The sequence below is a fragment of the Pezoporus occidentalis genome, unplaced genomic scaffold (assembly GCF_034315485.1).
Source record: "Pezoporus occidentalis ecotype Australia unplaced genomic scaffold, CSIRO_AGI_Poc_V1 ctg313, whole genome shotgun sequence".
NCBI lineage: Eukaryota > Metazoa > Chordata > Aves > Psittaciformes > Psittacidae > Pezoporus > Pezoporus occidentalis.
Window position 1 is genome coordinate 140,455 of NW_026915084.1, and position 14,546 is coordinate 155,000.

The 14,546-nt window shown below is 59.5% G+C and overlaps 4 protein-coding genes across 5 annotated transcripts in view; 1 reads left to right on the top strand and 3 right to left on the bottom strand.

Moving 5' to 3' along the window:
- Positions 1 to 14,546, bottom strand: part of FKBP1A (FKBP prolyl isomerase 1A) — a 46,108-nt gene that overhangs the window by 23,402 nt on the left and 8,160 nt on the right. The gene's annotated exons all lie outside the window — the stretch shown is intronic.
- NSFL1C (NSFL1 cofactor) lies at positions 597 to 7,313 on the bottom strand. 2 transcript variants are annotated; one of them, XM_062628302.1, is made up of 9 exons: positions 7,153 to 7,313; positions 6,363 to 6,460; positions 5,251 to 5,325; positions 3,676 to 3,841; positions 3,268 to 3,360; positions 2,608 to 2,717; positions 2,039 to 2,176; positions 1,436 to 1,597; positions 597 to 939 (listed from the first exon to the last, which is right to left on the bottom strand). In XM_062628302.1, exons 1-9 carry the CDS (start codon positions 7,252 to 7,254, stop codon positions 777 to 779), a joined length of 1,107 nt encoding a protein of 368 aa, XP_062484286.1. In that variant the 5' UTR covers positions 7,255 to 7,313; the 3' UTR covers positions 597 to 776. The 2 variants fall into 2 exon arrangements, with proteins under 2 accessions (XP_062484286.1, XP_062484285.1); XM_062628301.1 differs by having other exon boundaries at positions 1,436 to 1,600.
- Positions 7,569 to 9,750, bottom strand: LOC134168523 (tyrosine-protein phosphatase non-receptor type substrate 1-like). Its single transcript, XM_062628299.1, has 5 exons — positions 9,458 to 9,750; positions 8,827 to 9,168; positions 8,354 to 8,668; positions 7,893 to 8,243; positions 7,569 to 7,806 (listed from the first exon to the last, which is right to left on the bottom strand). The coding sequence occupies exons 1-5, from the start codon at positions 9,534 to 9,536 to the stop codon at positions 7,703 to 7,705; spliced, it is 1,191 nt and encodes a 396-aa protein (XP_062484283.1). The 5' UTR covers positions 9,537 to 9,750; the 3' UTR covers positions 7,569 to 7,702.
- Positions 9,918 to 14,546, top strand: part of LOC134168546 (tyrosine-protein phosphatase non-receptor type substrate 1-like) — a 29,110-nt gene continuing 24,481 nt past the window's right edge. Inside the window, exons 1-5 of the mRNA XM_062628353.1 lie at positions 9,918 to 10,136; positions 10,807 to 11,157; positions 11,264 to 11,462; positions 11,783 to 11,822; positions 12,056 to 12,182. Coding sequence (XP_062484337.1) covers positions 10,064 to 10,136; positions 10,807 to 11,157; positions 11,264 to 11,462; positions 11,783 to 11,822; positions 12,056 to 12,182 — 790 coding nt within the window. The 5' untranslated portion in view covers positions 9,918 to 10,063. The remainder of the gene's footprint in view (positions 10,137 to 10,806; positions 11,158 to 11,263; positions 11,463 to 11,782; positions 11,823 to 12,055; positions 12,183 to 14,546) is intronic.

Here is a 14,546-nt window from a genome sequence, read left to right on the forward strand (position 1 = left end):
TCTCAGTAATTCACCTCTCAAAACAAAACTTGCTTTCCAGTAAGGCAGACTCCATTTGCCTTTTCGTTTCAGTCACTTTGTGCTGATTCAGCTTTGTGCCTTCTTGGAAAGGAAAGGTCAGCAGCAGAGCTTCAGAGAATGCAGTACAGCAAATTCAAGCAGCAGCCTGGGCTGCAGGAGGAAGGGCAGGAGGAGCAGGCACTGCACTTAACACCCCTGAGTCCTGCTGGGGGAAGGCAAGTCAGGACTTCCTCTCTGGAAAAGCCCAAGAAGTGTTAAACCTGGCACCCCACAGTGAGCAAAGGCTGTTTCCCAAGGCCTTCCCTCCACAACCATTATCACATCACCCATTCTCATATAGTTTCTAGTTAAGGTGAGAAAATAGAGCACTTTACAGCAGTCCCTGGAGGAGAGGGAAGAGCCAAAGGACTGTGATAAGCACCCAGCTGCGAACTCTGGACAGAAACTGCTCTTTGGGAGCTCCCTTTCCCTCGCCTTCCTCACCCCTCTCAAGGCAGTAACACATCCCACAAAGGTAACTGAACCCAGCTCTCCTGGAGAGCCTGTGGCACGAGAGGCTGCAGCTCCTTTCAAAATGGATTCATCTCATTTATTTATTTCCAAGTCCACTGATCATCATCACAAAAAAAAACACCCCAAAACCAACAACAAAAAACCCCATGGGAAATGCAACTAAAGAGAGAAATAAAGTCCAACCGAGAGCTAAGAACCCAGAGCTAGGAGGAGGTGTGAGCCTGCGCGGCACAGCGGGGTCCTTATGTCAACCGCTGGACGATGACAGCGTTGAGCAGGTTGGCTTCCTTCAGGGTCTGGTTCTCGTCAGTCAGCTCTTTGTTGGGGAAGGTGGTCATGAGGATGAAGCTGGTGGCAGCCATCGCTGGCCGGGCATCTACTATGAAGAGCCGGATGTCCCGGATCCTGTCCAAAGGGATCAGACACATGAGGATGATCCTGTTATTGAGCATCCTAAAACCACGGCGACAGCCTGAATTCAGCTTCCCAGAGTAGGCAACCCTGCAGCTGCTGCATCTGGCTTTCAGCTAACAACAGAGGCCACAGCCAGTAAAGAACTGGGAGAATAATGGAACAAGTTCAGTTACCTGACAGTTTGTAAAGCCCTTAGAAGAGATTCAGGCTTTTTAAGTGACATTAAGGAAAGTGCCTCTGATGCTTCCAGGTGCAGTATCCCTGGCTATAATCCCTCATGATTCAGAAAGCAAATCCAATCCTTCCAACAGTTAACAACCGCCTTAAAACCCCACAGTTTTACTCCTCTTCACCTATACAGAAGGATCCCCAGAGCTCTCTGCAGCAGGCTGGCCAGGAGTTTAACCTCAGCTCCCTCTGTGCACAGCCTGCAGTGCCATCCCGGCCTTCCCAGTCAAGTCACCTGTGATTCACACTGTGGCTGTACCTGTGGTTGTGGTTGAACTTCTGCACCAGGCGCCCGCCGTCAGCGAGCCGGATCTGGATGTTGGTGACAGGCTCTGACTCGTCAATCACGATGGCAGAGCTGGCTTTGGCTTCATTGGCTGCCTGCTGGGCTGGAGAGCTGGTGCCCATCACCTGGGGTGCACTGCTGAGGGCAGGGAGACACAAGGTGAGCTGGTAAAACCCAAATGAGACACTGGGCCCACTGCCAGAGGCACCAACACAACTGGAGATGAGGATGCAGGAGTCAGCTACTGAGCAGGAACTTGTCTTAGAACATCCCCTATATCCCTTTGGAGCACACATCATGGGTCTTCACACCCCCACAGGAAACATGGGCAGTGTAACTTGGAGACACTGCTCCTGTGCACCATCCCACAATGGTTCCAAACTAGGCATTCACCTCCTGGCCTGGAAAGGATGAGCCACCTCACAGGACATGCGAGTAAACCTCATTTACTCCCTGCGAGGAACACCTCCCACACCACAGGCACTGACAGATGAATCAACCCAACACAACTCTGGCGTGACACTTCTACATCACGCACAAAGCAAGCTCTTTGCTGGGGAGCTGCTGCCTTCTCACCTGCCCAGCTTCTGTCCTTCTCCAGTGAAAGCTTTGAAGACACTTTTGGGTTTCACATACTCCTCGTCGCGGTGATCCTCCATGTCCAGGTTCACTTGTCCACCCCGCGCCAGCCTGCGCAGCTCGGCCGGGACCTCCCTGCAAAGAGACTGTCCTGAGGCTGCTGGCTCCAGAAGCCAGCTGGGAAGGCACAAAGGGAAAGTGCCAGCCACAGACCTCTGGGATTCTGGGAGCTGCAGTGAGCCCATGCTTAACTAACAGGGCAGATGCACACCTCCCACTACCAGACACGGGATAAAGGTCACCTTTCCCTAGCCCTCACCTGGACTGACAAAATGCATCAGGGATTCCCAGCCCAAATACTAACATTTGTTCACTTCAAGCTCTCCAGGCCCCACCCAAACCAAAGCCTCTTCCCATTTATCCAAAGTGTTCAAGTCTCCCCTTCCATAGTTCCCATATTAAGAATCCAGCTCAGGTGAAATGTACTACTGGTTCAGCATCCTGGATTCCACAAGCACTTCTGCTGCAGAAAACAGCTATTCCTTCCCTCCCTTCTCCCTACATACCCTCTGCGGATATCATCAAGAAACTGGGCATTGGACGGATCCTGGTAGCTCCTCAGTTCTCCGCTATCCAGACTGAATCCACTCTTCCAGAGCTTCAGCACAACGTGGACCTGCAGCAGCCCCACACAACAGTCAGCCTCACCGAGGCAGCTTGGTAAGAATGATGAGCAGATGCAAAATGAAGTGCTCCAGACTGGCAGAGGCATTTCAAGGTGCAGAAAACATTCCAGCCAGGTTCCTCTGGCTTGGAAAACCCCAAAGCCCTGGCTATGTAACAGTCAGGCAGCAGTTCCTAGGAGGTGGCACTACAGATGCTGTCATAAATGAGGTTGGAAAGCCAAGAGTGTGCCAGGAGAGGAGCCAAAATCAAGCTCCCACCACAGCCTAGGTGGGTATTTGGTCACAAACCAAGCACAGGAGAATCCTGCACTGGTGCTGTTAGCTCCAAATCTCTTCATGGTTATGAAGAGTTAATCACCCAGCGCTCTAATAAGCATCTACCATCTTCTAATCAGAAATCCCACCAGAAGCAGGATCTACCATTCTTCTGTCCTCCTGGATTTCTACAGGGCTTTGTAACTCTCAGGCTCTCAAGCTGTGCAGCTATAGTAGAGAGACCCCTCAGCTGACCTTTACACCACCAAACTGAGTGATACTCACATCCTGAGCAGAGTTGTGTCTCCTCTCTCCTGCCACATAGGCAGACTCCTCCTCTGGGGTAGCACCAAGGCGATACCCTCCCCCTGCAAAAGGCTGCAAGAGAGAGGCAGCAAAGAGGTTATAGAACAGCACAAACCAAGACACAAACCCAGGACAGCTTTGCTTCTCTTTCCCTAACACTGCTGTGGCTGAATGGGGGCTATGGGGCATCAAGAACATCTCTTGTCCTGCAGGCACAGTGACCAGCTTGAGCAACTTAATGAATACAGCACAAGAAAGTGCCTTTCCTGGCCACTGTGATACACGAGTTGGAGCTGCACTAAAGGAACCCAAACTTTGCTGTCCCTTAAAGACAATTCCAGGACTCCACAGGAACTGAAACAGGGAACAGAAGGACGAACTCCTCACTTTAGGTTTGCTGGTCTCGCCGCCGCTCTTGGCCGTCCGGTCAACCGCCACCGCGCCGTGTTCCTTCGCTCCTTTGAACAGATCCTCCACCAGCTCATTGGGGCTCTTCTTCCTCGGGGGACCAACGATCTGCTGCCCACTCCTCTCTGAGCCACCAGCATAAAACCTGGCAGACAGCACAGGGGGAAACGTGCTCATCTTGGGGTCCTGGGCGAGACGGCGCTGCTGCTTCTGCAGGAGATGCGTGTCACAGCACCCAGTCTTCTACCAGCATTCACTTCTTTGGGTTTCACAGCTTAATGGAACAGCTTGGATCTACAAATATTAGCTACTACCAGTATGCCTCTACTGGGGCCACTCACAAGTACTCACTGTACTAGAGATTGTCCTCTTCATAGAACCATAGAATGAATGGTTTGGGTTGGAAGGCACCTTAAGGCTCATCCAGTTCCAACCTGGCCTTGAGCACTGCCAGGGATGGGGCAGCCACAGCTTCTCTGGGCACCCTGTGCCAGAGCCTCAGCACCCTCACAGGGAAGAGCTTCTGCCTAAGAGCTCAGCTCAGTCTCCCCTCTGGCAGGTTCAAGCCATTCCCCTTGGCCTGTCCCTGCAGGCCCTTGTCCCAAGCCCCTCTCCAGGTTTCCTGCAGCCCCTTTAGGCACTGGAGCTGCTCTAAGGTCTCTCCTTAAGGAGCCTTCTCTTCTCCAGGCTGACCCAGCCCAGCTCTCTCAGCCTGGCTCCAGAGCAGAGCTGCTCCAGCCCTCGCAGCAGCTCCTTATGTCAGTTACTGTAACATTATCCTTGCTCAACAGCAATAAATCGATAACTCTCTCAGACCCAGCGAGAGCAGCAGCCCAGACTGACAAGGCTCAGTTTCAAATGCCAGCACCAGCTTTACTTCCAAGCCCAAGACTTCCAGCAACTCCGACCTGTCAGATGGAAGAAGGTGGGCAGTGTGAGGGAAGGCACACACACATTCATGCCACACTGACAGATTCCCCACACACAGAACGGATCTGAACTGGAAGCACTGAATGCAGTCAGTGAAGTGCAATTAAGCACTTCTGGAAGACTGGGTTTATTAGCTTCCAGATGGCTTGTAACACAGAGCAAGCCCACATCTGTTTGCAGAGACCATGCAGTCTACTGAGGGCTGAGCCACTTTAAGACAGATCACAGCTCCATTCCACTTCCATTGCCTGTTAACCCTGAGGGTATCCAGCTACTTAGAGCTGAGACAGTAACCAGCTTCCCCAGCAGTACACCACGCTCCCACTGGAAAGGGGACCACGTTTTTCTACTCTGAACTTAGGGCTTCCACCTTCTGCCTTAAGCCCCACTCTCACCAGCAGAGCTCAGCAGTGAAATGTGGTGCTCCCACAGCCACGCTGAGCACGTGCTTGGGGCCAGGCTCTGCACGGACCAAACCTGCCCTGTTAAACCTCAGGTTTTTCACTATAGGAGTTTCATATCGACTCCAGCTGCCTTCTTACAAAGCCCTGGACAGAAGAAACAAGTCATCACAGCAGGGCAGGGATGAGCACACAGGTTTTGAGTCTCCCACTGAGAACTTACCTCTGCCCCTCCTCCTCTTCATCATCATCCTCCTGTGCATGAACAAGGTCTCGAAACGACGTTACTCTGTGGTCACTGCAAGAGGCAGGCAGAGAAGCGCATCACCCTCATGACACAGCAAAACCATACAAGCAGAACCTCTGGGTTGATGCTGTTCTGCTTGAGGCTGTGATTCATTACTCGATGAAATGACAGGTCAGTGCTGCCCTGTGTGTAACCACGTGGGGACCTGAGCTCCTGCACCTGCCAATGACACCAACAGCAATCAAGAGGAGGTGGGTGCACTGGAGGGGGGCTGCACCAGCAGAAGATGGGAGTCCTCAGTCTGTTCACATACTGCATTTTGCCACCTCTTCCAACCTGCACAGGGCCCTCCTCCAGCCCCCACGCCCTTCCCTTCTGGTTGTTTCTGCTGAGACCATTATCCGTGACCCAAACTGATGCAGAGCTCCCCTGCAACAGGGGCTTTGTTCACCAGAGCCTGAACCAAGAGCACCTCTTCTTCAAAATAGAGTCAGTAACTCCTCCTCTGTCAACCCAGGCAGTGTTTCCCTGCTGCTCAGGGACTTGGCAAGGCAAAACTAACTTCTTCTTGTAAAATGGATCAGGTGTCACCCAACATTAGAATAACTTTCCTGTGCAGGCACAACCTGCTCGAATGAAAGTGTCACCAACCAACTGCCTTTGACCTCAAAAGACAAATCGTTACCTGAGCAATGAGGCAAGCTGAGGAGCTGATCTTTGGATTAGTTGTGCAATAACCTCTGTGCTTGCATTTATAAATACTGGGGTTTTCACAATGCCCAGGGAGCCACGAGGTGAAGCAGGTCTAACCACGGAGCTGTTTTTCCTGAAGACTAACACACGTCAGGGCTTCAGATACAGCTGAGGCTTTATGTGAATCCCAGACTTGTCTGTGTTGAAAAGAGCTTAAAGCTCCTCCAGCTCCAACCCCTGCCACGGGCAGGGACACCTTCCACTGGAGCAGGGTGCTCCAAGCCCCTGTATCCAACCTGGCCACCATCCACCAGTACAGCGCACTCACCACCGCAGGATGAGCCAGCTCTCACTGTCACACAATGAAGAGCTCAGCGTCGGAGCTCCCTCCTCACCTGGCTGAAGAGCCTCTGGATATGGAGCTGGCTGTTGGCTGGGGAAGGGTCAGGATGTCCTCATCCCCCCCGTCCTCATAGAAACTGGCGAGTGCAATCTGGAAAGGAACACACAGGTGGGAGCAGCCATTCCCCAACAGCAGCAAAGCCTCACACAAACACCACAGCTGCAGTCCCTGTCCCTCTGGACCTCCTAAGGTGCATCACAGCAAAGATGCTCCATGTCATCCCCCGCTTTGGGGGCCTCGCAAAGAGGAGCCCTTGCCAGCTCCTAACGCTCGGCTTTGCTGCAGGAGGGCACTCGCTGGTACAGGTAGGTCAGAGCAACCTCGCTCCTTCGGGGCTGTTTCCACAGGGCTCAGGCTAAAAGCACTGCTCTGCAACAGCTGCTCCTGCCACAGCCACGAGCGGGCTCCGACTCCAACCCAGCCGAACGGCTCGGGCGGAGCGCAGGCAGGAGCAGGCCAGCCCGGTTCTCTTTGCCCCCGGCCCTGAGGGGAGCTGGCACTGCCGCTACCCGGGCAAACCCACCCCGGGCTCCTCACCCCGCGCTACCCAGCAGCGACGTTCGAAGTAAGGACCGAACCAGGCCGGGCTTCGGCCCCAACCGGCACCGCCTGAGCACGACCCTCGCAGCCCTGCGGCCGCAAGGGGAACCTTGAGCCCGGGGCCTGGAGCGGGGCCCCGAGCGCCGGCCCAGCGCTGCTCCCCCCCCCCCCCACCACCACCACCACCGCCGCCACGGCCCCGGGCCGCGCCGCTCGCTCCCGGCTCGGGGGCTCGGCGCTACCTGCAGGTCCCAGCCGGCGGACTCGAGGAAGAACCGCGCCCGCCCCTCCTCGACCCCGGTCACAGCCACGAACTCCCTCAACGCCTCCTCCCTGTCCGCCATCTTGCCGCGGTGCAGCGCCCAAACACCGCCGGCAGCCGCGCAGACACCGCCCGGCCCCGCCGGGTGCGCCGCTAAAGCCGGCCCGGGAGGAAACGGCACCGCGAGCACAGCGGCCCCTGGCGGCGCGGGGGTGCGATGCGCCGAGCACCGGGAGGGCAGAGCCGAGCACCGGGGAGGGCAGCGCCGAGCACCGGGGAGGGCAGAGCCGAGCACCGGGGAGGGCAGAGCCGAGCACCGGGGAGGGCAGCGCCGAGCACCGGGGAGGGCAGCGCCGAGCACCGGGAGGGCAGCGCGGAGCAGCCCGGGACAGCCTGTACATCCCAGCCCCTTTATTTCCAGGTACGGACTGACGGCAGCCGAGCGCCAGGAGCCGCTCCCGGCACCGAGACCCGAGGATCAAGGGGCTGACATGGAGCGGGATGGGGCAGCAGCCCCGGGGTGTCCTTCTTCACGCCCTCCCGTGCCGGAAGAAGAAGAAGAGGAGGCCGCCGAGCAGCCCTTTCTCCAACAGGATGCCAAGCCACAAGCCGGGGCTGGACAGGAGGCTCATATCTGCATTAGGGACAAGGGATGTGAGCAGCAGGGCCCCGAAGACGGGCACCCCACAGCCTCCGCCGGGACCTGCAGCTCTCACGCACCGTTATCAGTCTGGGACCGGTCGCTCAGCCCGCCCTTGGCCGGGGCAGCGATCCGCAGGGTGCTCGTCCCGCTGATGGGGCCCTGGGCGTCGTGCACCACGCGGCAGGTGAACACGGACCCGTTCTTCTCCTCCGTCGCTTGCACCTCCACCAGGCTGCGCAGCTCGAACAAGCCCCGCGGGGTCTCCGCCGGCGGGGGGGCGCTCCCCGCGCTCATCTCCGTCCCGTTCTCCAGCCAGGCGACGGCCACGTCTCCCGGGTAAAACCCCTTCACGAGGCACGTCAAGTTCACCGTCTTGTTCAGCTCCACGGGGCTCGGCGGCTCAGCCACCACCTGCACGCTGGGGGGCACTGGGGAGAGAGGCAGCGCCTGGTGCGGGCCATCCCCGGCCCCGCTGCCCGCAGCGCGCCCCGTGCCCCGCGGCAGCCGCACAGCGCAGCGCGGCCCCCCCAGCCCTCACCTCGCAGGGCTCGGCTGAGCTGGAAGCTGCTCCGCAGCGGGGCCGGCAGCGTGCGGTGATGAACCTCGCACTGCAGCTGCGAGCGGACGTCGCCCTCCTGCAGCGTCACCGACACGGTGCTGGACGCGTCGTAGGAGGATTTCGTCTGCCCGGGGGTGACCTGGGGCTGCTGAGCCGAGATCTGGGCCCCGTCCTTCAGCCACTTCACAGCGATTTCTCTGGGGAAGAACCCTCCGGCCGTGCAGGTGAAAGGCACCGATTGCCCCGGCCCTGCTCTGCTCTCTGGCCCGGACACGACCGGCCTGCTGGGTTTGGCTGCGGGAGAACAGAAGCAACGGGGCCGTCAGACCGGGCTCTGCCAGCCCTGCCCGGCCCCGGGGCTCCCATGGGGACATGGGTATGGCCAGGGGTGACCCACGGCACCTGCTCCTGGGGCAGCACCCAGCCCCTTCTGCTCTGGGAGCCCCACTCACCGTACACGGACACCTCAGTGCCCTCTCCACGCTTAAACACCGAAACACCATGCACAGACTTCTGGTACTTCACGCAGTAATAGGTGCCGGCATCCTCGAGGCAAACGTCCCTGATGTGGATGGTGAAGTCTGTGTAGGACCCAGCTGCTGCCCTCGTCACACGGGGGAACGTGCTCGTCTGGTCGTAAATGGTCTCATTCTCACTGCCCCAGCCCTTCAGCCACTTCACAGGACCAATGGGACCATCTCCAGATATGGTGCAGGTCAGGGTGAGCGTCTCCCCCGCTGTCACTGACACATTGCCCTGGGGCTGATCTAGCTTGAAGTCCTGGGCACCGGTACCTGGGGGGAACATCAGACCACATCACATCTGGCACCGCACAACCGACCAGGTTCCCTTCTGCACCCCTGGGCCAGGCTGAGCACACGGCTCCGGGTAGTGGGGACCAGGGTAGCAGGGAGCCCAGGGCAGTGATTGCAGGTACAGAAGCATCAGACACCTCTGTGCTCCCAGCCAGGCAGAGCTGTGCCACTGAACCCCCGTGGTGCTCAGAGCAGCTCGGACACGAGGCAGTTCCCAGCTGCCGGCACAGCCGCTGTCTCCCATCACTGCTTCTAGAGCCGCACTCACCCGGGGATCTGTGGAGCAGCAGCAATGTCAGGCAGGCGAAAGGCAGCGTCCGCATTTCTGGCGCCGTGGTGCTTCCCATGTCCAGCTCCCGACGGCCCCGCACGGCTCGGCCTGGCCCGGCCCGGCCCGGCTCGGCTCGGCTCGGCGCTGGGCTTCCTCCTGGCAAAGAGGAAGGAAGGGACCCGCCTCTGTCCGAGTTCCCCCAGGGAGCCCTTGCCCAAGCCGCCGCCGTTCACCGCGGTGTTGACACCACCTCGTGTCACCAGCCTGGTCCTCGCCCGCGGTGCCGGTCGCGCTGTCCCCACCGACGTGTGCCGCGGCCACGGCACGGGGCAGGCAGCGACAGGGGCCCCCTCTATCGCGCTGCCCCACGCGTGGCCAGCCCGGGACGTCGAGAGGACGCCCAGAGCTCGCCCTTAGGACCGGGGCCCGGGCTGGGGTCTCCGGCGGGCTCCCGGTGCCCGCTGCCCGGCGCAGCCCGCCGCGGCTGTCCGGTGAGGATGAAGCCCGTCGGGGGTCCCCGCCCACCCCGGGGCCGGCACAGCTCGCTGCCGCTCGCTTCCATTTCCTGTGCCGCTTTTCCTCCTCTTCCCGCAGCTGGTGCCCATGGCCGGCCCCGCCGCCGCCGCCGCTCCGCTCCCTCCCGGGCAGCGCGGCCTCTCCCTGCAGGAGCCTTCGGGTGAGTCCGGAGCGGGGCTGCGGTTCCCCCCTCCCGCCCCCCAGCTGCCCCGTTCCTGCTGCCCGGGGGTCTGCGGGGAGCGGGGTTCCCTCTCTGAATGCCTTTGGGGCTACTGGGTTAAGGCCGGACGGGCAGCGCGGAGCCCCGCTGAGCCGGTGCTGGATGTAGTGAGGGGCTTTGACAGGAGGGTTTGGGGGGCGGGAGGCGTTCGGGGACAGGAGTCTGGGGGCAGAAAGAGCCTCGGGGCTGTGCTGGGCTCCAGGGCTGCACCTCCCTGCTCAGAGCCGGCTCCCGGCCGGCCGCGCACAGCCCCTGGTTGCGAAACCAGCTCCTCGCAGAGTCCCGGCGGTCCTGGTCCGTGGCACACAGCGCTGGGGCGTTAAGGTTTAACAGCACTCGGGAGCGTTTCCTGCCAGGAATTCCCCTTGGCTCCCTCTGCACCTCTCTGGACTCCAAGCAAGCACAGCAGCTCTGTTAACAGCACGACAGGGGATGCGTATTTGCCCGTTCTTGTTCATTTTGAACGTGGTTTCTGCCACTCCCGGCGCCTGCGGCTTCCTTCTCTCTGCCAAACCCTGGGATTGTTCTCAGTTCAGTTGCTGCAAACTCGGCGCAGTCTGGGGCTGCTCTGGGCTGAGAGGAGCCCCAAACCCTCCTGTCCTGTGCCCAGGTGCGGGTGCCCAGAAGGGTCAGAGCTTTCAGATGCATCAGCCCCAGGTGAAGCTGTGGGTGACAGCGGGGGAGACGCTCACCCTGACCTGCACCACATCTGGAGATGGTCCCATTGGTCCTGTGAAGTGGCTGAAGGGCTGGGGCAGTGAGAATGAGACCATTTACGACCAGACGGCCACGTTCCCCCGTGTGACGAGGGCAGCGGCTGGGTCCAACACAGACTTCACCATCCACATCAAGGACGTTCGCCTCGAGGATGCCGGCACCTATTACTGCGTGAAGTACCAGAAGTCTGTGCATGGTGTTTCGGTGTTTCAGCATGGAAAGGGCACCGAGGTGTCCCTGAATGGTGAGTGGGGCTCCCAGTGGGATGCTGCTCCCCAGGACCCCGTCCCACAGCCTCCACCCTGCCCGCTGCCTCGCACCCACCACCCTCTCTTGTTGTACCTCCGCAGAGGCAGCCCTGGCTCCCAGCATGGTGGCTGTAGCTGCAGTGCTGTGCTTCCTACTCCTCGGCTTCTTCATCGCCCTTTGCATGTACAGGAGGAAGTTCAGAAGCGAGGCAGAGAGCCAGGACCAGGCCAGGGCAGTGGCTGGAGGCAGCTTCTTGCCCATCCCTCTGCGGTGCTGTGCAGGGACCCCCAGCTCCCCCAGGTTTGTACTCATCATTCTGCACCCTGCGAACTGCCTTATCCACCTCCCTTATCCTGCCTTCCTCTCCCACTGGAGCAGCGGTTTTCCCCAGAAAAGCCCCTTTACTCACAGGCACATCGCCACCTCCCTTATCCTGCTGCAGTGTCTGAGCCCAGCCCAGGCCCACAGACAGCACCCTGGCCCTCTCTGCCTTTGGTGTGGGCATCGTGTGGCCACATGCTGCAGACCCCAGCTAAAGCTGGGGAAGGGAACTGAGGAAGGCTGGGTGTGAAGGGGCTGCGGCTGCCTTTAGCACTAACAGCAATCCTTCCCCCTCACAGCCAAGCCTTGGACCCAGAGACCTTCCATCTGCCCAGCCAGGTAAGAGCACACTGTGACTGTAGGGAAGAGCATCCCACGGTGATGCTCTGGCTTGTGGGGATTCCACCAGGCTCTGGGGCCAGGGTGGGCAATGGGTGGGCAGCAGCCACCACCATGGCACGATGCCATCCGTGCAGCCATAGTGCCACCATCCCGGCTTGCACCTGCCCTTAGGGTTACTTGTGGAAGCTTTCCCTTGGGACAGCATTCCCCATGCGTGTGCCCTCCCGCAGCAAAGCAGCAAGGAGGACAATGACATCCACTACGCCGATCTCCAGGCCCTGCCCGCAGCCCCACAGCACAGCAGGAGCCCCGGCACAGCCCGCTCCGAGTACGCCAGCATCAGGGTGGCTGCCAAGTGATGTGTGGCACCACAGGCTGCAAAAAGCCCGTTCTGGGGGAGGAAGCTGGGATGTTTCTGCAGGGCTCAATAAAGGAGAAGTGGATCTGTTTGCGTGGCACATCCCGTCCAGGCTTGCACCCTGGGCTCGGAGCTGCCAAAGCTTCCCTAATTCATTCCCACCTCGGCGGCGGGGCCGGGTGAGGTTCAGGCTGGATCTGCCCTGCTGGGGCTCAGCAGCAGCTCTGCCAGGACCCAGCAGCCATCTCAAGCACAGGATCAGGCCGTGAGGCTGAGCACCTCTGCCTTGTGCAGGCTGTTGGGTGCTGAGCCAGGAGGATTGTTCCCACCAGCAAGGGGCATCACTGGCACTTCCCCGGCTCAGCAGGTCCCTGATTTGTGTGACCTCTCCACACTGAGCCCCTCCTCATTAAAGCCAGCAAACAGCCACGGCCATCCAGTCCCGCTGTGTTCAGAGCAAACAGTGCTGGTCCTGTGAGGTCCGGGGACAAGGTGCCCCCCACAGCCCTGTGCCAGCTCGGGCTGGTTTTTGGGAACGCGGCTCATGGTGCTATGGTAGCTCTCTCTCCAACCCCTTCTCCCTGATCCATGCACATCCCCTGCTCCACCTCCAGCCAGTCCACGCACATCCCCTGCTGCAGGTACATCCGCTTTGTGCACATCTGCACCATGCACATCCCCTGCTGCAGGCACATCTGCTTTGCACACATCACCATGCACATCCCCTGCTCCATGCACATCTGCTTTGCACACATCACCATGCACATCCCCTGCTGCAGGCACATCTGCTTTGTGCACCTCTGCACCATGCACATCCCCTGCTGCAGGCACATCTGCTTTGCGCACGTCACCATGCACATCCCCTGCTCCATGCACATCTGCTTTGTGCACATCTACACCATGCACATCCCCTGCACCCTGCACATCCCCTGCTTCATGCACATCTGCTTTGTGCACATCTGCACCATGCACATCCCCTGCTCCATGCACATCTGCTTTGCACACATCACCATGCCTTGCACACATGCTTTGCGCACATCACCATGCACATCCCCTGCTTCATGCACATCTGCTTTGTGCAATGCACATCCCCTGCACCCTGCACATCCCCTGCTTCATGCACATCTGCTTTGTGCACATCTGCAACATGCACATCCCCTGCTCCATGCACATCTGCTTTGTGCACAGCTACCCTGCACATCTGTGCACATCCCCTGCTTCATGCACATCTGCTTTGCGCACATCTGCTCCATGCACGTCCCCTGCTCCATGCACATCTGCTTTGCACACATCTGCACCATGCACATCCTCTGCTGCAGGCACATCCACTTTGTCCACATCTGTTTTGAGCACATCTACTCCATGCACATCCCCTGCTCCGTGCACATCTGTTCCATGCACATCTGCCTTGTGCCTATCTGCTCCATGCACATCTGCTCAGTGCCCACCTCCGAGGGGAGCAGGCTGGTGGCCGTGTCTGGAGCACGGTGACCACAGGAAGCCCCAGGGTGCATGCACCATGCGGTCAGCACTGCACACCTGAGCGCACCCGGCGTCACACGCATGCCTGCACCCAGCCATGCATCGGGTGCTGCAGGGGAAGCACGCTTTTCAAGCAGAGGAAGGCGCTGCTGTGGCCGCCGTACCCTTGAAAGCTGCTGCAGCTGCCGGTTTCCAGTTTGATCGGCTGCTCACTTTTGGCTTGTGACACCAAAAGAGAAGTGAAACAAGACAGCATGAGCCCACAGCCTGCCTGTGCCCGGGGCAGCCGGCGCAGACCTCGGGGGAGAGCTGCCATGGGGCCAGAGAGGAGCCGTGGTTGGGGTTTGTTTGCATGCCTGAATCAGTGTCCCCTGCTCTGGGGAGCCTGACCTGGGACACACCCGGGAGGGGATCCTGCCCCTCTGCTGCGCTCTGGGGAGACCCCCCCTGCAGTCCTGATCCAGCGCTGGGGCAGCAGCACCAGAGGGACATGGAGCTGTTGGAGCAAGGCCAGAGGAGGCCATGGAGATGCTGCGAGGGCTGGAGCAGCTCTGCTCTGGAGCCAGGCTGAGAGAGCTGGGCTGGGGCAGCCTGGAGAAGAGAAGGCTCCTGAAGGGGAGACCTGAGAGCAGCTCCAGTGCCTGAAGGGGCTGCAGGAAAGCTGGAGAGGGGCTTGGGACAAGGGCCTGTAGGGACAGGCCAAGGGGAATGGCTTGAACCTGCCAGAGGGGAGACTGAGATGTGCTCTCAGGCAGAAGCTCTTCCCTGTGAGGGTGCTGAGGCGCTGGCACAGGGTGCCCAGAGAAGCTGTGGCTGCCCCATCCCTGGCAGTGCTCAAGGCCAGGTTGGACACAGGGGCTTGGAGCAAGCTGCTCCAGTGG